The sequence below is a fragment of the Mycetomoellerius zeteki genome, unplaced genomic scaffold (genome assembly GCF_001594055.1).
Source record: "Mycetomoellerius zeteki isolate Tzet28-1 unplaced genomic scaffold, Tzet1.0 scaffold297, whole genome shotgun sequence".
In the NCBI taxonomy this organism is placed as follows: Eukaryota; Metazoa; Arthropoda; class Insecta; order Hymenoptera; family Formicidae; genus Mycetomoellerius; species Mycetomoellerius zeteki.
Window position 1 is genome coordinate 379,919 of NW_017257279.1, and position 22,614 is coordinate 402,532.

Here is a 22,614-nt window from a genome sequence, read left to right on the forward strand (position 1 = left end):
TTTGCTTCGATAGCGAATCGAATCCGCAACGGAATCCTGTTGATTGGGATAAAATCGATTAGAGCGCCGTTTACCACTCGGAAAAAGTTGCACAAAGGAAATTAGTTGGTTTGTGCGACAGTGGCGGAATTAAATTTCGCTCCGTCGTAAAGACGACGACGTTTGTTTGCCTGGCTGACATTAAATTATATGTTGATTCAGCGAGATGTACACTCCACCACGAAGCAACCGCGCATCACGAAGAACGGCTTTCCGTAAAAGGTCCAGAACTCAAGATTATATTTCTGAGATTAGAACTGACTTTTTAATCAGTTTAAATCAACTTTAATATATCTAATAAGTTACGTTCGAGCAGTTTCGTCCAGAAATTCTCACTTCACGTCCGAACTTGATAAATGAGAAGATCTAATAACAAGTTTAACAGATTAAATTTACAAAGAATATCCGACGTAACTTCAGCTTTCTTTTCGTCAAGGAATATTTCGTGTGCAAAATATTTCTGCACATTATATAATTAGCACAGCTAATATAATTGCTGATGTTAAATTGACGTATCGAGCTTGTATAATTTTTCATCAAACATCCATTCATTTCGTTCGTCTTTGACCCATATGATCTTTGACCCATTTAACATGTTATTACGTTGCTACATATGAAATAATGTAATAGTGTTATATGTGGCTGTGGTTTTCAAAAATATTGTTCATAAATTATAAGTCATAACTATAAATACAATTATTTTTCCTAAGTGAATAATTTTCTGATAACCGTAATCGGCCTTGTATTCCACTCTTTTTGCACGTGGTATACGTGATTGACGTAATGTACAAACGGCCGCATCTCGTACGCACCGGATTTCTCCCTTCCTTTTCATTAAACACTTGGTGTAATTCAATAACGCAGCCCGAGTGTGCGTGTTACGACTACACTATAATTTTGTTAACATACTGTAGAGTAATTCCGGTATATACGCCGCACCTATCAAAAACTTAATTTATTAAGTATTATTTACTATGTTTAAAGTAAATGATCTATATCAATAAAAACTTTGTATTGTCTATTACTATGAAAAAAATATTAAAAATATTTATTTTTTATATTAAAAAATAAATTTTCTGAAACCCTTACATTTTTGCCGCATATTCCATAGGGATGGGATATATAGCTACTCATAGGGGGAGGGGGAGTATATACAGCTCATGAAAAATTTACAAATAATGCTTATAAATAAAACATAAAATGACACAATAATTTCTAAAATGCGTTTATAAAGTTTTATTAAGGAATAAAAATGATAAACATGTATATGAAGTAATAAATAATCTTTCTACATATATTACAAGTGTTACGACATGAGGTACATATTTCACGTAATGCATTGATTGCATTTAATGCACTGAATTCAATCTGCGCATTTTGTATGCTTTGGGTATAAATCCCATCCGCTAAAAATGCCGTATATCCCAAACAGATAGGATATACAAGACAACAAAGTAAACAAAGACTAAAAACATTTCGTATTTGTGTTGGTTCACTCAAGTTCTTGTTAAAATTTTGTGTTAAATTTTTAACATATTTGAGTGTTAATTTGACGTAACGTGATTATATTATTTAAATAGTTTTTATTAAATTAATATTCAACATTTCTTAGTGTCAAAATAACATAATTTATAAGTAAATGAACAAATAATATAAAAATAATGTGTTTTAAAATGGAAATTCTAAGATAAATGAATAAAATATGTGTTAATTTAACATATTATAAACGTTAATTTTATTAAATAAAATATATTCCACGATTTGTTTACAATATTACTTTTTTGTATTTATTTTTTAAAACAAGTGTGATGTTCAAAAATACTCATCATGTGTCAAATTAACACATAAAGTATGGACCGTTTGAGACACGTGAAATGTGTTAAATCTAACAAATTTTTCAATGATGCAGTAATCTTATGAAAGTATTTATTCCACTTTTCTTTATTTCAACGGCAACAATAACAAATAGCACTGTTTGACAAAAAAAAACCGGAAAAAGACTAGTCATTTCTCAGAGCTTTTTGGACACTGAATACGAATCCGATTTCCAAATTGTTCCATTATGTTACAATTATGAGAAATTTGCATTTAGAATTCCAAAAAGAGCTATTTTGTCATATTATAACTACGATATATGACGTGGTAGAAGATATATTTAACGATGAATATTTTATTAACATAGCCGAAAAATACTAAAAAGTCTTTTTAAGATCTGAAAGTTCCAACAATATACTTAATTGCAAAACTTGCCTAGTACGTCACACATGGTAGTTATAATATGACAAAATACATAAAAACAGTTCTGTTTTTGCAAAATGAATAAATTACTTGAAATTGTAACGTGATTGAAGAATTTTTTGAAAACATTCGTATTCAGCATTCAAAAAATTATAAAAAATGACTGATCCTGTTCCAATATCCGAAAAAATGTCATTTTTTTGTCGAACAGTATAATCATTTAAAAAATAATTAAGATAAAATGAGAAATTTTTTTATTCAACTATAAAATTGTGTTGTTAAATATTGAATATTGAACTGTTTCATACAACATTCATTTTTAAACGGAATAAATTTCCAATTCCAGTCCCTTTTTGCAGAAACTATAAACCTGGTGCATATTTAACTATGCACGACTTTGTTCTTTCAAACGTGCTATTCGAAGAAATAGTTTTGTCCATCCATATCGATCGAATAGACTTCTGTTTTCAAAAGTTCGCCGCGCTCGCTCTAAAATTAATTCTTTCCGAGGAAGGATGACGCAATTCCGAATGGCGTTCGCATTGAAATTGTTCAGCTTGTCCAATTATACTAAAGCACTTGGACTTTGGACTGTCACGGAAGTATTGCAACAAACACGAATACCAATTCACGAATACTGGTTTAAAAAAAACGCGAATGACAAATATTTTAGTTCAAATGATTTAAATTCATGTTTTTATATATTTAACGGTACTTAATTGATAATCTCAAAAATTTACATAAATTTATCTTTTCAATGTCATTTATCATTAATTCGATACTTTCGTTTTTTTCTCCTAATTTTGATCACCTTTTTTAAAATTTGAAATGTACTTTAAATAAATTTGTATTGTTAAATAAATTTATAAGCCTTTTAAATAAATTTACTAGTAACCAGTAACTTTAAAATACTTTAAAATACATATTTATATACAGACTGTGCTAACATTAGAAACAATTTACAAAATTTCTCTCGCATTTTGCTGATGTTTGCAATACTTTTTCTTTAATATCTGCAAAAATGATGAGACTGAAGAGATAGTCTCTTTGCCTCGAAATAAGATTCTAGTTTATATATAACTAATAATATCTAATATATTTATATTATCAATGATATTTATACGTAGATATACATTAGATAAATTTAGTATCTGTGTCGATCTATTGAATTGGAACAAAAGTTCGTAGCGCTACGAATTTCAAAATTTAGACAGCTGTAGTTTTGTCAAGAATGAAAAAAGAATTTTAAACCTTAAAATCTCTATTTTCGAAAGGTCACTATATGTTGATACTTTTGAGTTTCTGAGAGTTTGGTAATTTTTACATATAGAAAACTACAAATTATACAAAAAAATTTTCTCCTCATTTTATAGGCTTGTCCAAAGAAATTTACGGAAATTTTCGATTTGCTAACAGAAAGCTTAACGTTTTCCATACAAAACCATTTTTTTTAAATGATCCCAAGATTTTTTGTTACTAAGTTACAGATTAAGTAAAAGGAATATTTTTTTATTGCTCCGTTAAAAGCTACCGTATTGATTTAAAAAAACAGACTACTAAAGTTGCAACTTTGCACTATCGATAATTGTCAAACTTTTTTAAAAATACATATATACATAGTACAAATGAAGTAGCTACAAATTTTTGTTTCAACCTAATACAAATAAACGAAATATACTCCTGAATTGCTGAGTTCGCGAGATGTGTATTATAAACAATAGGACTTAAACCACCCGTGGCAAATCCATATTGAAAATTTCAGACGCGTAGAGTCTCCGTAATCGTTCCACAAAACAATTCTGAATTGCATTAGAAGCAAGGTCCCTAGTTCCTCCCAGTTAATTCCCGGCTATTCGGGTATTAACTATATTATAGGGCAGTCTAGAATTGGCGGCGATTGAATGACAGGCAAGGATAGCCCAGCGGTATTAAAAAGCGTTTTAGAGCGTTTCAGTTGCGATACGACACGCGATTTACTTCGTCTTTCCCGTGTTTGAGCAAGTAGATTGTGATACTTTTATAAAAAGAAAAGAATCATTATATTTTGAAAAATTTATCCTCTTTCCGTTGATTGAAATAGATTGTTGTTTATATTTATATATAAATTCATAAAATTTGGAATACCAACGAAATCCATTTTGAAAAATAAATCAACATAGTATATTTTTATATCTGTGTGTATAAATGTGTATATAAATTCATTTAAAAAATAAAATTTATTTAAAAAACGGTCAGAAAATAATATTTACTGTTTTACATTCACATTTTTATCGAGAAAATTTACAGAACGCCACGCGTCATCCATCCAGTTTATTTTCGATGGGAAAATTTTTACTGTACGCGGCCAATTCATTTAAAGATCGTACATAATATCCATTCGTCAGTAATCATCTTAATCCACCGCAATTTATCAGTATCTCATTCAGAATCCGCTATTACTCATCCGGGCAATTCCGTGCTTCATCTCGTGAGAGAGGCACGTCGACGAAACATAATAAACCGTTTTGATCGTTATTGTGACGAGTCGTTCGCTCTATTCACGTCACTCCAATTTAATGATAAGCTCTATTACCTATGGTTCACGTGCTTATCGAACGATCTGAAGAAATCGCTTGTATTAGCATCGTGATCGACGCCTGCTCCATACATAGAATATATGTGCGAAAAAAAAGGAATGCAAAGGAGTTCGCCGATACCAGATGACCTATGGCGAATCAGTAAGTTCCATCGAAATCTTCCTACATTAAGTCGCGATAACGCATCGTACGATGACTCCCTCTCCCGCGAGCTTACGCTGAGCGAGCGTTTCTCAGTTATTATTGACATTCATGACCCCTTTAATCTCTTCTTCCTTTTTTTCATTTACGATCATACGACGGAAATTACTCGTAGAAATCATATGATTGTCGCGTGCGCACTTACATCACGTGCTAAGATAACTAAAAACATAAACTTCCGAGAGGCAGCTATATTGATTACATTAATTATTCTGAAAATAATCCACTTGACCCAAGTGACTATCTTCAGTGAAAAAAATAGGAAGAAAATATGAGATTTATCGCGAGATTTTTATCTCATTAGATATACATACGTTGCAAATGAACATTTCCGAATACGTAGTTAAACATGTATTATTATATACATATATTTAATATTTTTTGCATTTATATGTAAATACATTTCTAATTTATTGACTTTTATATTTCAAGTATAATGAATAAAATAAAATTTATATATGTTGCAAATGAATAGCTTCAAATTTATGGTTGAATGTAGATACATTAAAATATGTACTTAAATATGTATTATATGTAAATATATTTTTTGATTTCATTTGAATATTGATTTTCATCTGAAACGTGATTAAAATTTTATATAGTAGGTATATGTTACAAATTAATAGTTTCGAATATATGACTGAATATATATTAAAATACTATTAAATATATTTAAATAAAATACATTTAAATACTTTTAATATTTTATTTGAATATTGATTTACATTAAAAGTATAATAATTAAATTACAGTTTAAATTTTTAGATATTTTTCAAATTATCATACGATACACATTCTATATTTCGGAAATAATGCAAATGTTTTTAAATAATCACGTAAACTAGATTTTACATATATAGGTGTTCTTAAAATCAAAGACTTTAAAAATCGTTTTAGTTGTTAATGGAGAAGTTCATATATTATAACCTTTGTCGCAAGACATCAACATCTGATGATTGAATAATTTAGTTTCGTTGAATTCAACTCTCTTTTTTGCTCTGTCACGTTGGACGAACTTGAAATTGCCACAAACTAATTAAAATCGCAATCACAGAGACGATAAAGTATGTCCGTTACAAATTTAATTTAAATAGTCGATTGCGAGGAGACCTTTTTTATTAAATATGCAAACAAAGATAATTTAAATATAATCCAATTGTAATACTACACAACTTCAAAATGTAGTTTTTTTGGATCCTTGAATCTATATTCTGCTTGTGCAACGGGTTTCGTGCTAATTAACAACAATGTAAAAAGCAACTAATTTGTTTGCTCTACAAATGAAATTCATTATCGAGAAAATACAGATAATATTAAATAATATAAGAAACACGAATAATTTGTATAATACACGAAAATTGTGAGCAATTCTTACAAATTTTACATGAATAATTACATTTTTTAATTTGTTTATTATCTTAAAAATTAAGTAAAATGGGTTGTAAGATTTCGACATGAATCATTATTGAATATCCGATTTCATATATTCGTTTACTCGAATTCTTCATCTAATGAAAAATAATTATATAATAATAGAAATAAAATAAAATGTTATTTAAGATGTAGAAATTCAAAAAGTAGATAGATATTATTTAAAAGATATTTCAGATTTCTAGATTCGGTGCATTAAAAAAAATATAAAGATGCGATGAAATTTTTGCAAAGCTAATATTAGTTTTCACAAACGTTTTGCGCTTCCTCGTAAATTATCTTCTCTTATCGAGATACACCGGTCGTGTTATAATTACGCCGTAATTCAACATTCATTCGCGTTTGGATAAATACTCTTCATATAAATGTACAGGGTGTCTTCAAACAATCTGCGTGTTATAGATAGACCGTTTAGCTGAATTGAAAACAGTAGTTATATCGGGTAAACTAATTTCCGTGCAATTAGGATTGAAAATAAGTTGTTGCGCGAAACTTTGTGATAAAACATAAATAGCAAAACTTTTCAATTAATGTGAAATAGATTTTACTTAATAGAGAGAACTGCGTTTCAAATATTATAATTATAACATTATATATTCAATGTAAGGAAAGTCTGATATCTGATAAATAAAGGCTCTCTTTCGATATGCTTGTCACGAAAAATTATCCTCAAATTAATCGCAGTTCTATTTCTATATTCGGTGAATGTTAAGACACTGTATAAGTGGCAGTACATATACTATTTATAGTCATCACGGAGCGTTTGCTCGCGAGTAGCACGGCAGCCGAAGAAAGCGTCATTTCTTCGTCGAGTGAAAATTAGTTTCAAGGGAGAAGTAAGAGCAAGGTTCTCCAGGAAACGTCTTCTGGTAAACGCAATCGCGCCTCGGTAAATATTAGCATGATTCGGTAAAATCGTCAGTTCCGCATTAGTAGTTTGGGCCAGCTGAGTCGGAAAAGTTGTTACAGGAGTTGAAGTTTGGGTGAAAGGAGAATATGTAGTATGCTTCATAAATTTTGCATAGAGAAAATGGAACAAAATAGAATAAAATTGCGAGCTATAGTTTTTATGAACAAAATAACGGACAATAATGATACGAGCCAATTAAGAAGGATAAAAAGGTAACAATGTATTATATGTAATTATCATTTTCAAAAAATTAATAATAAATTAATAGATTAATATGATATGACGACTATACTGTCTTCTTCAGCATGAAGAATGATTAAAAAGATAGAAACATCAAGCAAAACTAAATTGAACTCAATTAAAACTAAACTCAATGAAAACTTAATGTAGCGACAGCACATTCTAAAAAATATCAGTGTGCTCTTTGAAAGTGAATTAGTGACTTCAGAGCTACACTTATAATTGATGTAATCATCAACGAATATTTACGGTTTTTCAGTAATAATACACCGATTCTCTCTCACTTTTAGATAAATGTATTTCAATCTGCAGAAAATCATAATCTCTAAAAGTGATCAGTATACTATTACTGAAAAACAGTAAATATTCGCTTTCATTCGATTACATCAGTTATAAATGTAGTACTAAAGTCAGTAATAATACACACATTCACTTTTAGAGTAAAATTTTTAACACTATGTGGTATTTATATAATTCTCATCATGTTGGAGTTAATATTAACAAATAACACCAATACGGTGAGAATTATATAAACACTATAGGATGTTAAATTCACACCGATACTTTTTAGAGTCTACAACAAACGAAATACTTTTTATACAAATTAATTCATAGAGTATGAAAAAACATATGAGATCAGTTTCGATAGAAAATTAAATATTTGGTTCTAACAAACAGAGATAGATATTCTGTTGTAATCGTTTCTTTCATAAATTGTTCTTAGATAAAATTCATATTATACCAATTAATTCAATTGTGTATTATGAGTTACTAGAATTTGTAAATCTCAGACGTGAAATTTGTAAATCTCAAGCAATAACAAATCCGCGATAAAAATAAGTTGTTATTCTCGTATACCTGACGAAATTGTTTCTGTTATTGTCAAAAATTGATATTCCTTCAGTAATGAGCCGTAATAAGCTACAACAAAAGATAAAAGCCCTTTTTATCGCTTTTATAGTTTCGTTATCGCCAAGTATACGTAACGCTTTTGAGATACTTTATCGAAGCGTGGCTTGTGCAAGTGCTTTGTTCGCGATTCCGCTATCTGCCAAAAGAACGAAGCGATTTCGCGACGTTTTTCTTTTTGGCGGCGAGAAGACTAAAATTTCGCGTGTAATTCGCAATTTGCCGGGGAACGAGAAAGGAGGATAATTCAGGCGGAGTATGTTTTACGATAACGGTCACACGACGTGTTAATGTTAGGAAAAAAGCATCTTGCCCGGGGGTGCTCTTTTTGCGACTCCCAGGGATAACGACAGTTGCGTGTTGTCGTAAACGTATTTTATGGGCGGTTGTTCCGGATGTGGGTCGGCTTCTCTCGCGAGAGCGCGTCCCTCGAGAGATCGACGGAAAAACTAGCGCTCTGAAATCGGGAGAACTAACGGTACGTATTCGCGAGTACGAGTTATCGACACGCTAATTCGCGGATTCCTACGGAATTATCTCGAACCTGCGATTCTGTTTAATTCGCCGGAGTTAAGTCAGAGAAGCCGTCGGGGTTTCCGTTTAAATAATATTAGGTTTGGCAGATTGCTGTTAAACCTTGGCAAGCATGTGTCAGATAGAGTACGCGGAACATTGTATGTGTTCCGAGAAGAGATACAGAAGGTTTAGAACTCGCATTGAGTGTATATTTTCTCAAGGGGATCTAATGACACAAATGTAGTTGTTTTAATTTAAAGTTGCATTTCCTGATAATTTTATTTATGTTATTCTTAGAATTCGAATCAAATCGGTTTTTTACATTAAAATAACATATATTATTTTGAAATAACATATATTGTTTTGACATATATATAAAGCATAATATATATAAAAATAGAGAGCATAAATATGATATTATTCTGAGCGATCAATATTAAATATGGAGCATATCTCGTAAATGATATTTTATGTATACATATAAAATATCATTCGTGTGTCTTCTATCGTAATTGGTAAACATATCGAAATGTATATTTTCAGATATTGGAAACAAATGAGAATATCAGACAAGATGTGTCACATATAATTTTAGAATTAGATTGTAATGGAAAATATCTACGTGTCATTCTTATACAATTTTCTCTGTTTTTCTCTGAATTTATTAAAAGAAACTAAAAGTAAAAAAAATTGAGTTCTATAATAAAGAATTCATATATAATATATTCTAACTGTCTATGAATTTCATATCGATCATATCATTTTGTAATTAATATAAATGTAGAATACGAATGCTGGAACATTCAAGTTTTAAAATAGTTTAGTAAGATAAAAAGATCAACTTTTTCGCTATTACATGTGTTATATCCATTGTAAAAAAAATACTATTGAATTATAAAAAAAAAATTATATTGGAAAAACACTATTGGATTAATGAAACAAGTAGTTCATTTCACGGATGCAATATTCAATTTGAATAGTTTTCCAATAATTTCCAATACATTTTTCATAAGTCTGATCGTATTTTTCCATAAAGGATATGATGCATAATCCATTTAAATAACAGATTTATAATAATGATATGCAACGACGCATTATGCATATAACAATGCGTTAAAATTTTGCATGTATTTTAAATATATATTATTTAAATAAATGTTTTAAAAAATACACAATTGCATCGATATTTAAAGTGCCTCATCAGGAAATATTTTATTCGAATAAAAAAGGAAAAAGAAATAAAATAATTTTTTAGAGATAATTTGTTGCTGTTCTTCTGTTTACGATTGTTACACGAATATACGTTTAATGAGAAAAATAAAGAATTAAGTTGAATGTCTTTTAGTTTATCGGATAAAGCAACTGATACAGCGATTGTTGCAAAGAGAGATCAAGATGCTCGAATGCGATTCGAGGATGACAACGTTCCACTTCCCCCGCAGAAACCGCGACCCTATCGATCCACTAATAAAACACTCCTACGCAGGCCAATCGCTTATTCCTCCCCTTGACCGCAGGGAGAATCGTCAAGATCGATACACGAGGTTACCAAGGCTTTTTGGCGAATTGCCGATTAGCTTTTTTATCGACTATTGTTTCGAGATATCGATACCAGAATTTGTTGCTCTGCAGCGCAAATCCGGATTACATTGTGCATACATTATCCCCAAAGTTATCGACAACATCGGTCGCTGTAAAATTTACATAGCATTGCACCGGGAGATTATTCGATAAAATGTAAAACTTTGTTTACTCACTTTTACATTCGTTATCTTCTGTTGCAGATATTAAAATACAATAATCGTAAAGCAAACAAAAAGCTACATGCAGAATAATATTTGCGATTACCAAATTAAAATACATATTAAATCCATAAAATTTTAGAAATATTGTGCAGTGAAAAAAGTTTCTGTTTGAAAATGAACGAACCAAAAATTTTGATCATATCGATCGGAATCCTAATTATCTCAACTAGAATTATAAATTATAATAGATTCGACCAGAAAATTCTAATTTGTCTATTTTTAATCAGAATTCCAATTAATGTTACTAAACTCTTGTGGAAAGACAATATATTATTATTTATGTTATACGATGTTCACATTTCAATCTTGGAGTTAGTATTAATTAAATAGCATTGACTAAAAAAATATTAGGTACTTATATTTTTTTATTCATCTAAAATTTTTTTACCTGCATTGTTATCTATTGGTTATCGGCATTATAAATTTTTTAAAGGATAATTTACAATAAATGCTATAAATTAATTTTTGAGCTAAAACTTTAAATAACAATTAATAGAATGCCTAATATTTTTAACCAAGGCTGTATAACAGGAAATTTCTAACCAGCAGATTTTAATTCAATCTGGATTTGAAATACACTGAAAAAAAATTTGCAGATTTAAATAAATATTTACTTCAATAATACTAACGAAATATTTATTTATAGTAAATAAATGTTTATTCAAAATAAAACAGTTATGTTTAAATTGAATAAGTATATGTTTACATTTAGTAAATATTTCGTTAGTACTATTAGAGTACATATTTATTTAAAATCTGCAAATTTTTTTTCTGTGTATAGGAAATTATAATATATCTTTAATTTTTACGTTAAATGCCGAAATGAAAATAACGAAAATTCAGATTTTATCATAAAATTTGTGCTGAAATTTTTATGAAGAATCATTCAATGAAACACCAAGATACTACATTTTCTAAGCGAAGGAGTCTTATTTTGTTGATTTCACGATCGATTGCTACATCTCCGAAACTTTTATTCTATTCACAGCCACGTCAGCGGTGATAGTGAAGTCAGAAAACGAGCACCATCATCTAGCGAGTATCTCCGGGGATAACATCCTTGGGACGGGGGTGAGAATAGGACGTGGCGAGGACGCAGTCGCGAGTGGTAGCGTCAGCCCCGTTATGGATTCGGCGCAATCGGCCATGATGAAGCAAGCAGACTACGTCGTAGGTCAGTGAACTAAATTCTTTCTCTTACGAATAATAACGACAATTTCTCCAATTCAGCAATAAAGCAATTCGGTCTTAGTCAAGAGCGATTGAATATTCCGATAATCACAGATCGTTATCGTGTTATCAGTATCTGTGTTGTCAAAGCGACGAGTGTTCCGCGAATTGGTGACGTCCATGAACTTAGATTGGCACGTGAAAATGGAGGCTTCAGTATCACACAATATTTGGTAATGTAATTGTAAGGTTCGGAAAGAATACAATTTTCTAAATATAATTCACTCGTATGTGAAGAACAAAGACGAAGGATATTAAGAATGTATGAGTTGCACCAAAACATTATCGAAAATATAAATATTTCATAGATTGTTCTATTACGTCTGAGTATCTATGTTAAAATTTGAGCACAATTCTCCTATTGATTTAAAAATTATTTAATTTTTGTGTTAATTTTGTTTTTTATATGTAAAATCGTTTTGTAATAATTATTCTAATAAATATTCATGCAAATGTTCATTTGAATCTATTTACATTATAAGTTGTTTACCTAAAACTACAGCAAAATATGGTTATTTCGTTGCATAAAGCCATTAAAAGCCAAATTATTTGTTTTTTGCAGTTTCAGAGCATATTTATGACAAACATTTGTTGGCTAATATTATCTAATACCGGTTTAGTTGTTTAGCTGATTTTTTAGCTGATATTTTTAATTGATACAGCCAAAACATCTTTAAAATTCACAAATTTAAAAGAATTTATCATGTAAATACGTAACATTTAAAAAATAGAAATTTTTTGGAAAATTATAATAATAAAAGATAATTTTAAATAGAGATTCTTTTCATATTTTGTAATAGTAATTTCCAAGTATCGATTTTCATGTTTATATTCTATAGACAAAATGAACTTTCACAAATTGTACAATGTTTTAATGTGATGTTAATATACTGCTTCATACGTAACGAAAATTTTGAAAATTTTGTTCATTATACTGAATTAATATTAAATTTTAAAAATTCTGGATTAAGATTTGTATTTTATTTATAATTTTGACTTCAGCCAACCATATTTCACGTGCAAAAGAAATTAATGACCCCAGTTATCGACAACATCAGAAATATTATCTTATTCGGAAATGATTAAAATCAGTAGATATCATAACAAGATAAAATGTAGCGCAAAGATTACCTAATCGTAAATCATATCTAATCATGATAAATACGAGATTCCTTTTCGAATGCAAAGCGCTTTAATATAAGCTTTTAAAGGCTGTTAATTTAGGGCAATTAATTTTAAGAAGCTCAGTAGCTGATACCAATGACTCGATAAGCGATGTGCTTTCAAATATGATTACGAAATAGTTCATAGTCACTCTCAGTAATGTTTGCACGATTTTATCAATAAAAATTTTCCAGCTATATTTGGATCGAAATCAAAGTGCGATTGCACTCGGTTTAATCTGAAGCTTATATCATTATTTATTACATGTGTGTATTACATGTTGTATTTTTTAAAGTGGAAGAATTGAAGAGATGATAAAAAAATTATTGCAGTTACGAGTTAATTTCTAAAAAAAACTTAAACTGTGTTAAATCTATTAATATATATGAATGTGCACAAATAAGTTATGCATATTAATGATTTTTTTGCGAAAATGATTATTTTTTTTATAACTTTATTCAAATGCGTCAATATTGCTCAGTAAAACTACATATCTTATAATTAATATGCATTATATTATATTATTTTAAATTATATTAATAATTATCATCTTTACTTAGTCATTTAAATATAAAAGAATAAATATCTTATATTAGAATAGAGAACTTGTCCTTGTTTTTGCTTTTGATAATATTAACTATTCTTATCTGCAAAATTTAAATGTATTATTTATTTATTTATTAAAATATACATTTTAAAAAACGATATTAAGTGAAAAGCGATGAGATTAATATAAAAAAAGAGATATTATTTCTTAATTGCAGCATATTCCACGATTAATCGAATATTATTATATATAGGCACGAATATACTCTTTTCAAGAAGTTATTTTTAAATTTCGGAGAAATATACTCGACATGCTAAATTATTTTATTTAAAAAATGGATATTGATTTACGGCCGAATCACTTAACATATTGTTTGTGAGACGTAAGCGCTGCATGAAAATTCTAATATGATAAAAATATGAAATAAACGAATAGACAGGAAGAAAGAAACTTCGTGTAAAAAGAAACTTCAGTCACTCGCCGTAGCGTCCAAAGTTCAGTATGCCACAGTTGATGACGTTCGGCGAAAGATGACGTGAGATCGAAACGGATGTGCCCGCACGATCGATCTTGCTGTATGAATTTTTCATGCTCTCGCGATACGCGTTTTTATTATCATGTGGGAATAATTTCGTTATTATGTTATCAATCAAATATTAATATTGTTTTAAGATAAGATTTATCATGATTTCGAAATAGTCGAATATTTTAACGCAACTGACTTGTGTGAGTGACGTATGAATATTAAAAAGGTTATTTAGTGTTGCAAATTATTATTATCAAATAATATTATATTATAGCAGAATCAATGTTTTCTTGAATAAAGATTTCCCTTTCGAATTTTTTCTGAAACGATAATTTCTATTGACTATACATTCAAGATAGTTAAACCACATGTACATATTTATGTTAAAACATAATATTAAAAATTAATTCAAACATTATATTATGTCAGAATCCATTTTTTTTAATTTCTTTAGAATTTCTTTACAATTTTTATTCAAAATAATATTTGTATGACGGTACAGTCAATATAATCCATCAGTTTGATATCGCAATATAAATGTACCATATTCATTATTATTTAAAAATGCTTCCAAATTTAATTCATTCTTTTCAATACATCATTAAACTTTCTTTTAAATGATTGATTATCATTATCAAATGAGTGATTAATATTTTATTATTAAAATCATAAATATATATGAAAAATAACAAATAAATAGTGACTTTTCATATTTATTCGTACAATAGTCAGTCAAACAATAATTTTATTAGTTCATAAAATATTGACAGCAATTTGTGATGTGAGAGGTTTTGAACGTGAGCGATCAAAGTGTATCGCTAAATTGAATCAACACGATGATACAGCACGTTAGTCAATCGATATTAATCAAATCTGCATTATATTACAGATGTTGTGCTGCCAACGGTCCTAATTGCTTTGCTGTTCGTCGGCAATGCGATCATCGTTTATATCATCTTCCAGTTTAGAAAGAGGTAAGTGAACTCATTCATTGTATTTTACATTGTATTTTACATTGAAGTAATGTATTTGCTAAATATATATAGAAAATAGTAGTCGACAACGTGAATAAGTTCTTTGACACAACTAAATTTGCTCATTTTATACGGAATATTTAATCAGTAATATACTATAATTAATATGACGAAATTTTTATCCAGATTTTAAGTAACCTGAATATTTAATTTTTAGATATCTCACACACAAAAATTATAGAAACGGATATTGAATTTAGATATCATATTTATAAGAAAATAATAAACCAAAATTTTACTGTTGCATTTGTTGTCACAAACCAAAATGTTTATATTATATTAAAAATTATTTCTTTTATATCAAATTAAACGTAGCTAATTAAATCAATTTATCTTTTTTAAAAGAAATTGTCTTTCACTTTTAATTTTGCTTTGTGTGATTATTTTTATATATATTTAGTATTTTATACACATTTAATAATTTCCACCAATTTCCTGGACAATGAAATGTCCAAATAAAAAACATGATTTTAAATTCACCAGTCTGATGCGCAGCAGCAGAGTTGTAATAATCTGTAAAATAGAATACGTTTCAATTGTAATACTGCTTTAAATAATTAAATATTTAAAAAATAATTATTACACGCTTCGAGTTTTTCATTTTCGATTCCTTTAAACAGATATTTGCTAAAATAATTATATAATTTCACAAAAAGATTTTTTAGGTTTATAAAAGATTTTTTAAATTTAATAAACAATCCAGATGATAATATATATGTTTAAAAGACGTCATAAAGACACTACATAAAAAGAGTCTTTTGCGAGTTGTATGAGAATCTAATTGTGATGTGAATAATCTCAATATAATTATAAATCTAAAAAATATTCAAAATACAAGCATTTCTAAATATTGAATCTTATTTCTTAAATATATTTTTAATATATCTCAAGATAATCTGGCATATTTTATATGCACTATACTATATGAAAAACTAAAACACTTTATTATTTATAGAAACAAACAAGTAAAAAATAACGTCAAGAAACGAACGAAACATTAAATAAATCAATAAATAATTTAAATCAATATAAAGTAGATAAATAAATCAATTAAATCAAAATAAATTAAATATAGATTGCTTACCCAACGGTTGCTCTGCAGCCGTTGCCCGATGCCTCCTTGGGCCTCCACCTCCTTTCTTTTTCGTTCGTTGCACTTCTCCAACAAACAGCATAACAGGAACTCAGGAAAATATGATTCCTCTGATCACGCGCGTACTGATTACACTGCAATATTTAACGATGTTTTATTTCAGTTTATTTTACGTTTATTTTTTCGCAACATTCCGACGATATTTTGCTACTCATATAATCTTCGCGTGCACTTTTCGCGATTAGAAATAAAATTGTACATACTTATGTTTTATAATTGTGAATATTATTTCGTAATATGATAGGACAAATAAATACGAAGTTAAATCGAGAATAGACGTCTGCAAAACAAAATACATACCTATATTAGGTACTGCAAACATGGCAACTGCTGTTCTTTGCCAGGCCCCTTATAGAAATTTAATGGTGAAAGACAATGATTAATTACTTATTTTGAATAATAAAAACTTGTTTAATGCTTTTAATACTTAGTAATTGATTTTCAGTATTTATGTAACGTGATCACAATCGAATAGTTGCGGTTAAAGTCCCACTACAAATGTTTTAAAGCACTCGATTGATCAATCAAGGAAGAATTTTACGAATTAACCAATTAAACAATTAATGCAATAATCAAAGCATTTGTAGCATTACTTTAACGTATTCTAAATCTCGTAAAACACGCATCTCGGCTAATCATCGACGCATTGAAAGTATACGCTAAGTAAACGCCGAATATCGAATCACGCGGCTTAATTAGGGCACCCTTAGATACGAATCGCGCAGTCCATTCTTTATCTTTGTCCAAACTCCACTCGCGTAATTCGTGTAAGGCCGGAATCAGACTACGCATTGAATATTGAGATTGAAGATTGAAAGATTGAAATTTGACCAATCAAAACAATAGGAGCTGAAATTCCTTTGTCCTCACTCAAATTTTAATCTTCAATCTTCAGTCTCAATCTTCAATGCGTAGTCTGATTCCGGCCTTACTGGTGTCAGTGCAGTGGTGTCACTGCTCCACACTTTTGGCGCGAAATGACAAGCAAGTCCAAAGTCCAGATCCGCCGAAAGATTGCGCGTTTGGAATTGAATAGAGAAAATAATCGGCTGCATTCAGCAGAAAACAGTTTTGCAATTTGTTGTAAGATTCTTTAATATCCAATGAAGAATTAATGGCAATCATTGTTAAAGAATCTTACGACACTTGCAAAACTGCTTTTTCTGCTAAATGCTAAGCGCTCCTCGAAATTTTATTGAATGATTTCTTTGTCTTATTCATCATTCCTCCGTTTCTTTTTATTTATCTTTGATCATTTTAAATAATATTTAACGTTTTTCATAGGAAGCTTTTCTATGTTCTTTTTCGAATTCTTTTTAAAATTTTTCGACAGTTTCCGAAAACATTTGTCGTGATCCTCGTCTTGAAATCAAAATGTAGCAAGGCGATGATACGCGAAGTCGTGACGTTACTTGCTCGAGGGAGTTTCACCGCACGAATAATAATAGATGAGATTAGGGCGCGCTGATAATCGCTCGCAGTTAGAGACACTATAATAAGAGACTGGCATAAGTTTTAGTTGGATAGAAAATGGCGTTCACAGGACGATAAGTCATAGGACGCGTTCGCAACTAGGACGGAAAAGCAGAAAAAGTAGGAAAGCAGAAGCCAATCAGAATTCGGGCTGTACTATCATCTATTACTAACACGACTTTTGATTGGTTTTTGCCATTCCATATCCAGCCAATCAAAAATTAGCCCATCTATTCCAGTCTCTTATTATAGTGTCTCTATTCGCAGTATGTTGCAAAAAAAATAAACACTTGACTCGCCGCGTTCCGGTCAACATCATCCAACCGGTAAACATCATATTTAACATACAAAATATCATTCTGTTGCCAAGAAAAATAATTACTCAATTTAGTTTCTTTCTTTTAAGTACGGTTCTCTTTAACAAAAGATATTTTCTTGATAATAATCTTAAAATATACTTATTACAAAGTTTAGAAACACTCATTATTATATATTCAAAATAAAAATTTATTCCCTTTTAAACAATAATATAAAATTGATCGAAGAAGCGACTTTATATAATAAAAAAGCAAATCGAATTTGTTTTAATTTAATAGTCTTGATTGAAGAATTAAACTTACAAGGATTTGCAGATATATGAACTTTTGAAATATTTACAACAAGTAATTATTACTTGCCTACAGTATATATTTTTTTGTGTGTAATTGTAAGTGATTGTATTTAAATTAATTGACCAATTACAGTCAAAATATATTCTCCTCATATCAATTCTTACAACTATAATTTACAAATTACAATTACACTTTCACAATTGTAGACTGGGCTTAACAAAAGCTATGGCCCTCTTTATACTACAAATGCTTTGAAGCATTTTTTGATTGGACAATTAATGAAGTTCTTTCTTCCGATTGGTCAATCAAATGCTGTGAAGTATTTATTGTACCAAGCGGACCAGAAAGTCTATATATGCGAAATATTTCGCTCCTTTGAAATTATTTTCATTTTAAATTAATTCGTGCAAATAAATCAATCCAGAGAGATTCCTTCATTTCAGACGATCCACAATTCGAGATTCAAAATGCAATTCTAATTATAATTATAGTACGTGCCATGCACGTACTATAATTATAATTAGAATTGCATTAAATGTTTGAAAATGAGGAATCAGAATTAAATATATATATAATATTAAAATATACATATACAATAACAGGCAAAAGTTTCCGACCAACATATAATTTTACGATAATTTTTGTCAGATTATTTCGTATTGTAAATTAATAAAATTCTTGTTATAATCAAGAACACGATTTTAAATATTAGAATTTATTAGATAGATACCTGTTTACTTTATTTGTAAAGATTCTTTATATCTGAGCTATTTATTATACAACAAAATTATTTATTGACTGAAAACTTTTGGCAGCTATTGTATATGTACGTCAGAATATAAAATTATCTATAAATAGAATTCTGCTCTAAATTCTTCCATAAATTAGGCAAGGCCGTTTATATTGAATCTGCTCAAATCTCGTTATGTAAATGACATAAGCTTTGTTTTCTGTAGTTAAATTCATGTACACTTTTGGAATTTAAAGTAAAATATAGCCTTAACCAAAAATGTTAGGCATCTTATCAATCATTATTTAAAGTTTTAGTTCAAAAATTGATTTGTGGCATTTACTGTAAATTATCCTTTCAGGAACTCTTTAAACTTACGTATAACGCCGATAGCCAACAAGTAAAAGAGTGAATGAAAAAAATATTAATGTCTAATGGCGAATTCGATTGGATGCACTACGCGCATCTGATGCATTTTGAAGCCATTACATATTGATTTAATCTAAGTGTAAAATGAAAATATTTCGAATTATAAAGTACGTATTTTACTTAACAACACAATAAAATGTATTGAAGATTTTATATGATTCTAACTCATTTCTATATTTATATTAAATATATTTTTATAGCAATTTGTGTACAATAGTTTTAATATATGCATCAGTGCGCCCTGAATGCATCTAATCAGATTTATATAATATTTTTGGTCAAGGCTGTATGTTTGATTTTTGGCGAGAAAGCAAGAAAGAAAGCAAGAAAGTTCCAATACAGTGCAGGGACAAAAAAAATAGACGCTTCTAAAATCAGAGCCGTTCGCAGCTGACAGTAAGCATGCCGTATACTGCAAAAAATAAATACACACGCTGCGTGCCAAGCACCTCAATACACTCGTATGAATATGTACGTTTGGAATTCATTTCGACAAATGAATGATGTCCCGCGTTCTCAGCGTTACATTAATTCGTATTAACGTTCATGCATTTTGAGAGCTTAAGAGAGAACTTTGTCTGAACGCTAATCCGACGTTGCAATTTAATTTATATGAACGGGCAGATTGTTCTAAAATACACGTATTATGTGCTTTATTGGCTGCATGGAAAGCAATGCAATGCATGCAAATCTTCACTGACGCGTAATAATAATCGGCTTAACGAGGAAGAAAGGAGGAAGTCACCGGAATATATTACGATTTTGAATTTCTAATTTCTGTTGGGAATTATACGAAATTTCTTTAGATGTATATCAGATAATCGTGATTGATGGATCCTTATCAACATTATATACGTTTATACATTTAACTGTTGTAAAAAGTAGTAATTAATATTTCTATCTAATATATAATGGACAGTGATATTTATGTGACTATTTATTTAATTGATCGCTTACACCTTAATTGACTCGATGATCCATAATAATTAAATTGCGCAAAAAAATGTGAAAAAACAAGGAGATACTAAATTTAATTGAAATTGATGTTATTCAGTTCCTTAAGTAATAAAAAATGAATATTGAATAATGATAGTGAATAATAATATTTAGTCTCTTAAAATAGAAATTCGTTAGAATAAAAATTACACATTTAAAATCTTCTAAAAAAAATGTATATAAAATTTAGTAATTAATTATTTTTATTGTATATCGTTCTTTACTTGATTTTCTTTATATATAATTTCCATATATAACATACGAGTATTCAAGGCACGTAAATAAAAAGAAACAATATAAAATAAATTAACATTAAAGAAGTAAAATTACATTTAAAAATAAAATATTCATTTTTCATTATTAACTGCAAAAGTGTTAAAATTTCACAAAAATTTGAAGAATTCATAAAATATTTAATGCGTAAAATTAAAAAAGATTTTAACGCTTCTTTTATTATTTCCAATATTATCGTTTTAATTTTTGTTGAAATATTACGAGATATTGAAAGCAAAAGGTTAAGTGAACGAAATACAGCGGCATGAAAGACAACCCATATAAACAAGTCTTTTGTTTTTTGTTTCAGAAAACTCTCAGCCACTAATCAGGGCGAAGAGATGGCCCTTCGGGGTCCACCTGACGTACCCAATGTGTGATTCTAAGAATCCGGACTAATCATGTACGTGGCCAGCGGTATCGACAAGAAGTCATCAATGTCCACGTAGAGATTGGAAGCCATCGCGAAAACGCTGCAGGATTGATCCCCCGAAAACTTTAAAGTTCTCGCGATGATCCTTTGCAATTAATTGAAAAGCTGCACCTAAATAGGCCAAGAGAGATGCGTCTATTCGCAACATTCGAAGTGTACGTGCATCTTACTGTGCACATTGTACAGAACGTGGCTGCTCGAATTTCGAGATCTTTCCCTCATATATCTGCATTAATTTGAAGAAATAACGTATGGACGACGTTACGCTGAACACTAAAAATGCGTGAAGAATATAGATTCAGAACTATATATTTTTTCCCGCACGTTTACTGCTAAGCGTATCCGATTAAATGCCATTTCACGTTGATAGCGAATCCATCGTTGAATACGCTGCATTTGCTAGAATTGATTTTAAGAAATAATGAAAATTATTGCGCTTAGAGCAAATTACGCTACCAAAATAAGGCCCAGTGTCTCATAAAAGCATTTTAAATATAAACGGACTATACATTGGTTCGACGCCATATTATTCGCCTATTATGTCTCATATACGTATATTTACGTTACTCTGTATTATAATGTAAGGAAATAATATATTCTATACTTCGTCCAAGATTGTAGATAAGTTAAAAATAAATCAACGTTTTCGTAACAGCGTTGTCAAAATTTTTGTTTTAAACCTTGTTTCCAATAGATCAATTTTTAAGAAATGTGCTAATCATCCTTAAACAATCATTCATAAATCTTTAAAAAATTTGAAAATAGAAAAATTTCCCTGTCAAATTGTTATTCTGATTTATTCTGATTTTGTTTTAATATCGAAGTTTCCTATTCAATAATTATTTCGTTATTCCCATATAACAGTCGTACAAATTTTACGTCACATAGAAACTAAATTAAAGTTTAAGATTGAAAGTCTTACATTTCTTACCATTACATTTCTTACTATTATCTTTTAAAGTCTTACATTTCTTTAAAATATCCCTTGTGGAATACTTCGCATATTATAAAAAAAAGTGTTATTAAAGAAGTATTGTTAAATATAAGTATATAATAAATAAATTTAAACATGGATAAATATATTATTATTTATTATTTAAATATAAATATATAATTATCACGGTCTATAGACTTCTAAACTAATTTTATA

The 22,614-nt window shown here is 29.2% G+C and overlaps 1 protein-coding gene across 1 annotated transcript in view; it reads left to right on the forward strand.

The window, feature by feature from the left end:
• Nucleotides 1-21,877, forward strand: part of LOC108724411 (uncharacterized) — a 54,545-nt gene extending 32,668 nt beyond the window's left edge. Inside the window, exons 8-10 of the mRNA XM_018450771.1 lie at nt 11,854-12,039; nt 15,222-15,306; nt 21,342-21,877. Of these exons, the coding sequence (XP_018306273.1) occupies nt 11,854-12,039; nt 15,222-15,306; nt 21,342-21,411 (341 nt within the window). The 3' untranslated portion in view covers nt 21,412-21,877. The remainder of the gene's footprint in view (nt 1-11,853; nt 12,040-15,221; nt 15,307-21,341) is intronic.
• The last annotated feature ends 737 nt before the right edge of the window (nt 21,878-22,614 follow it).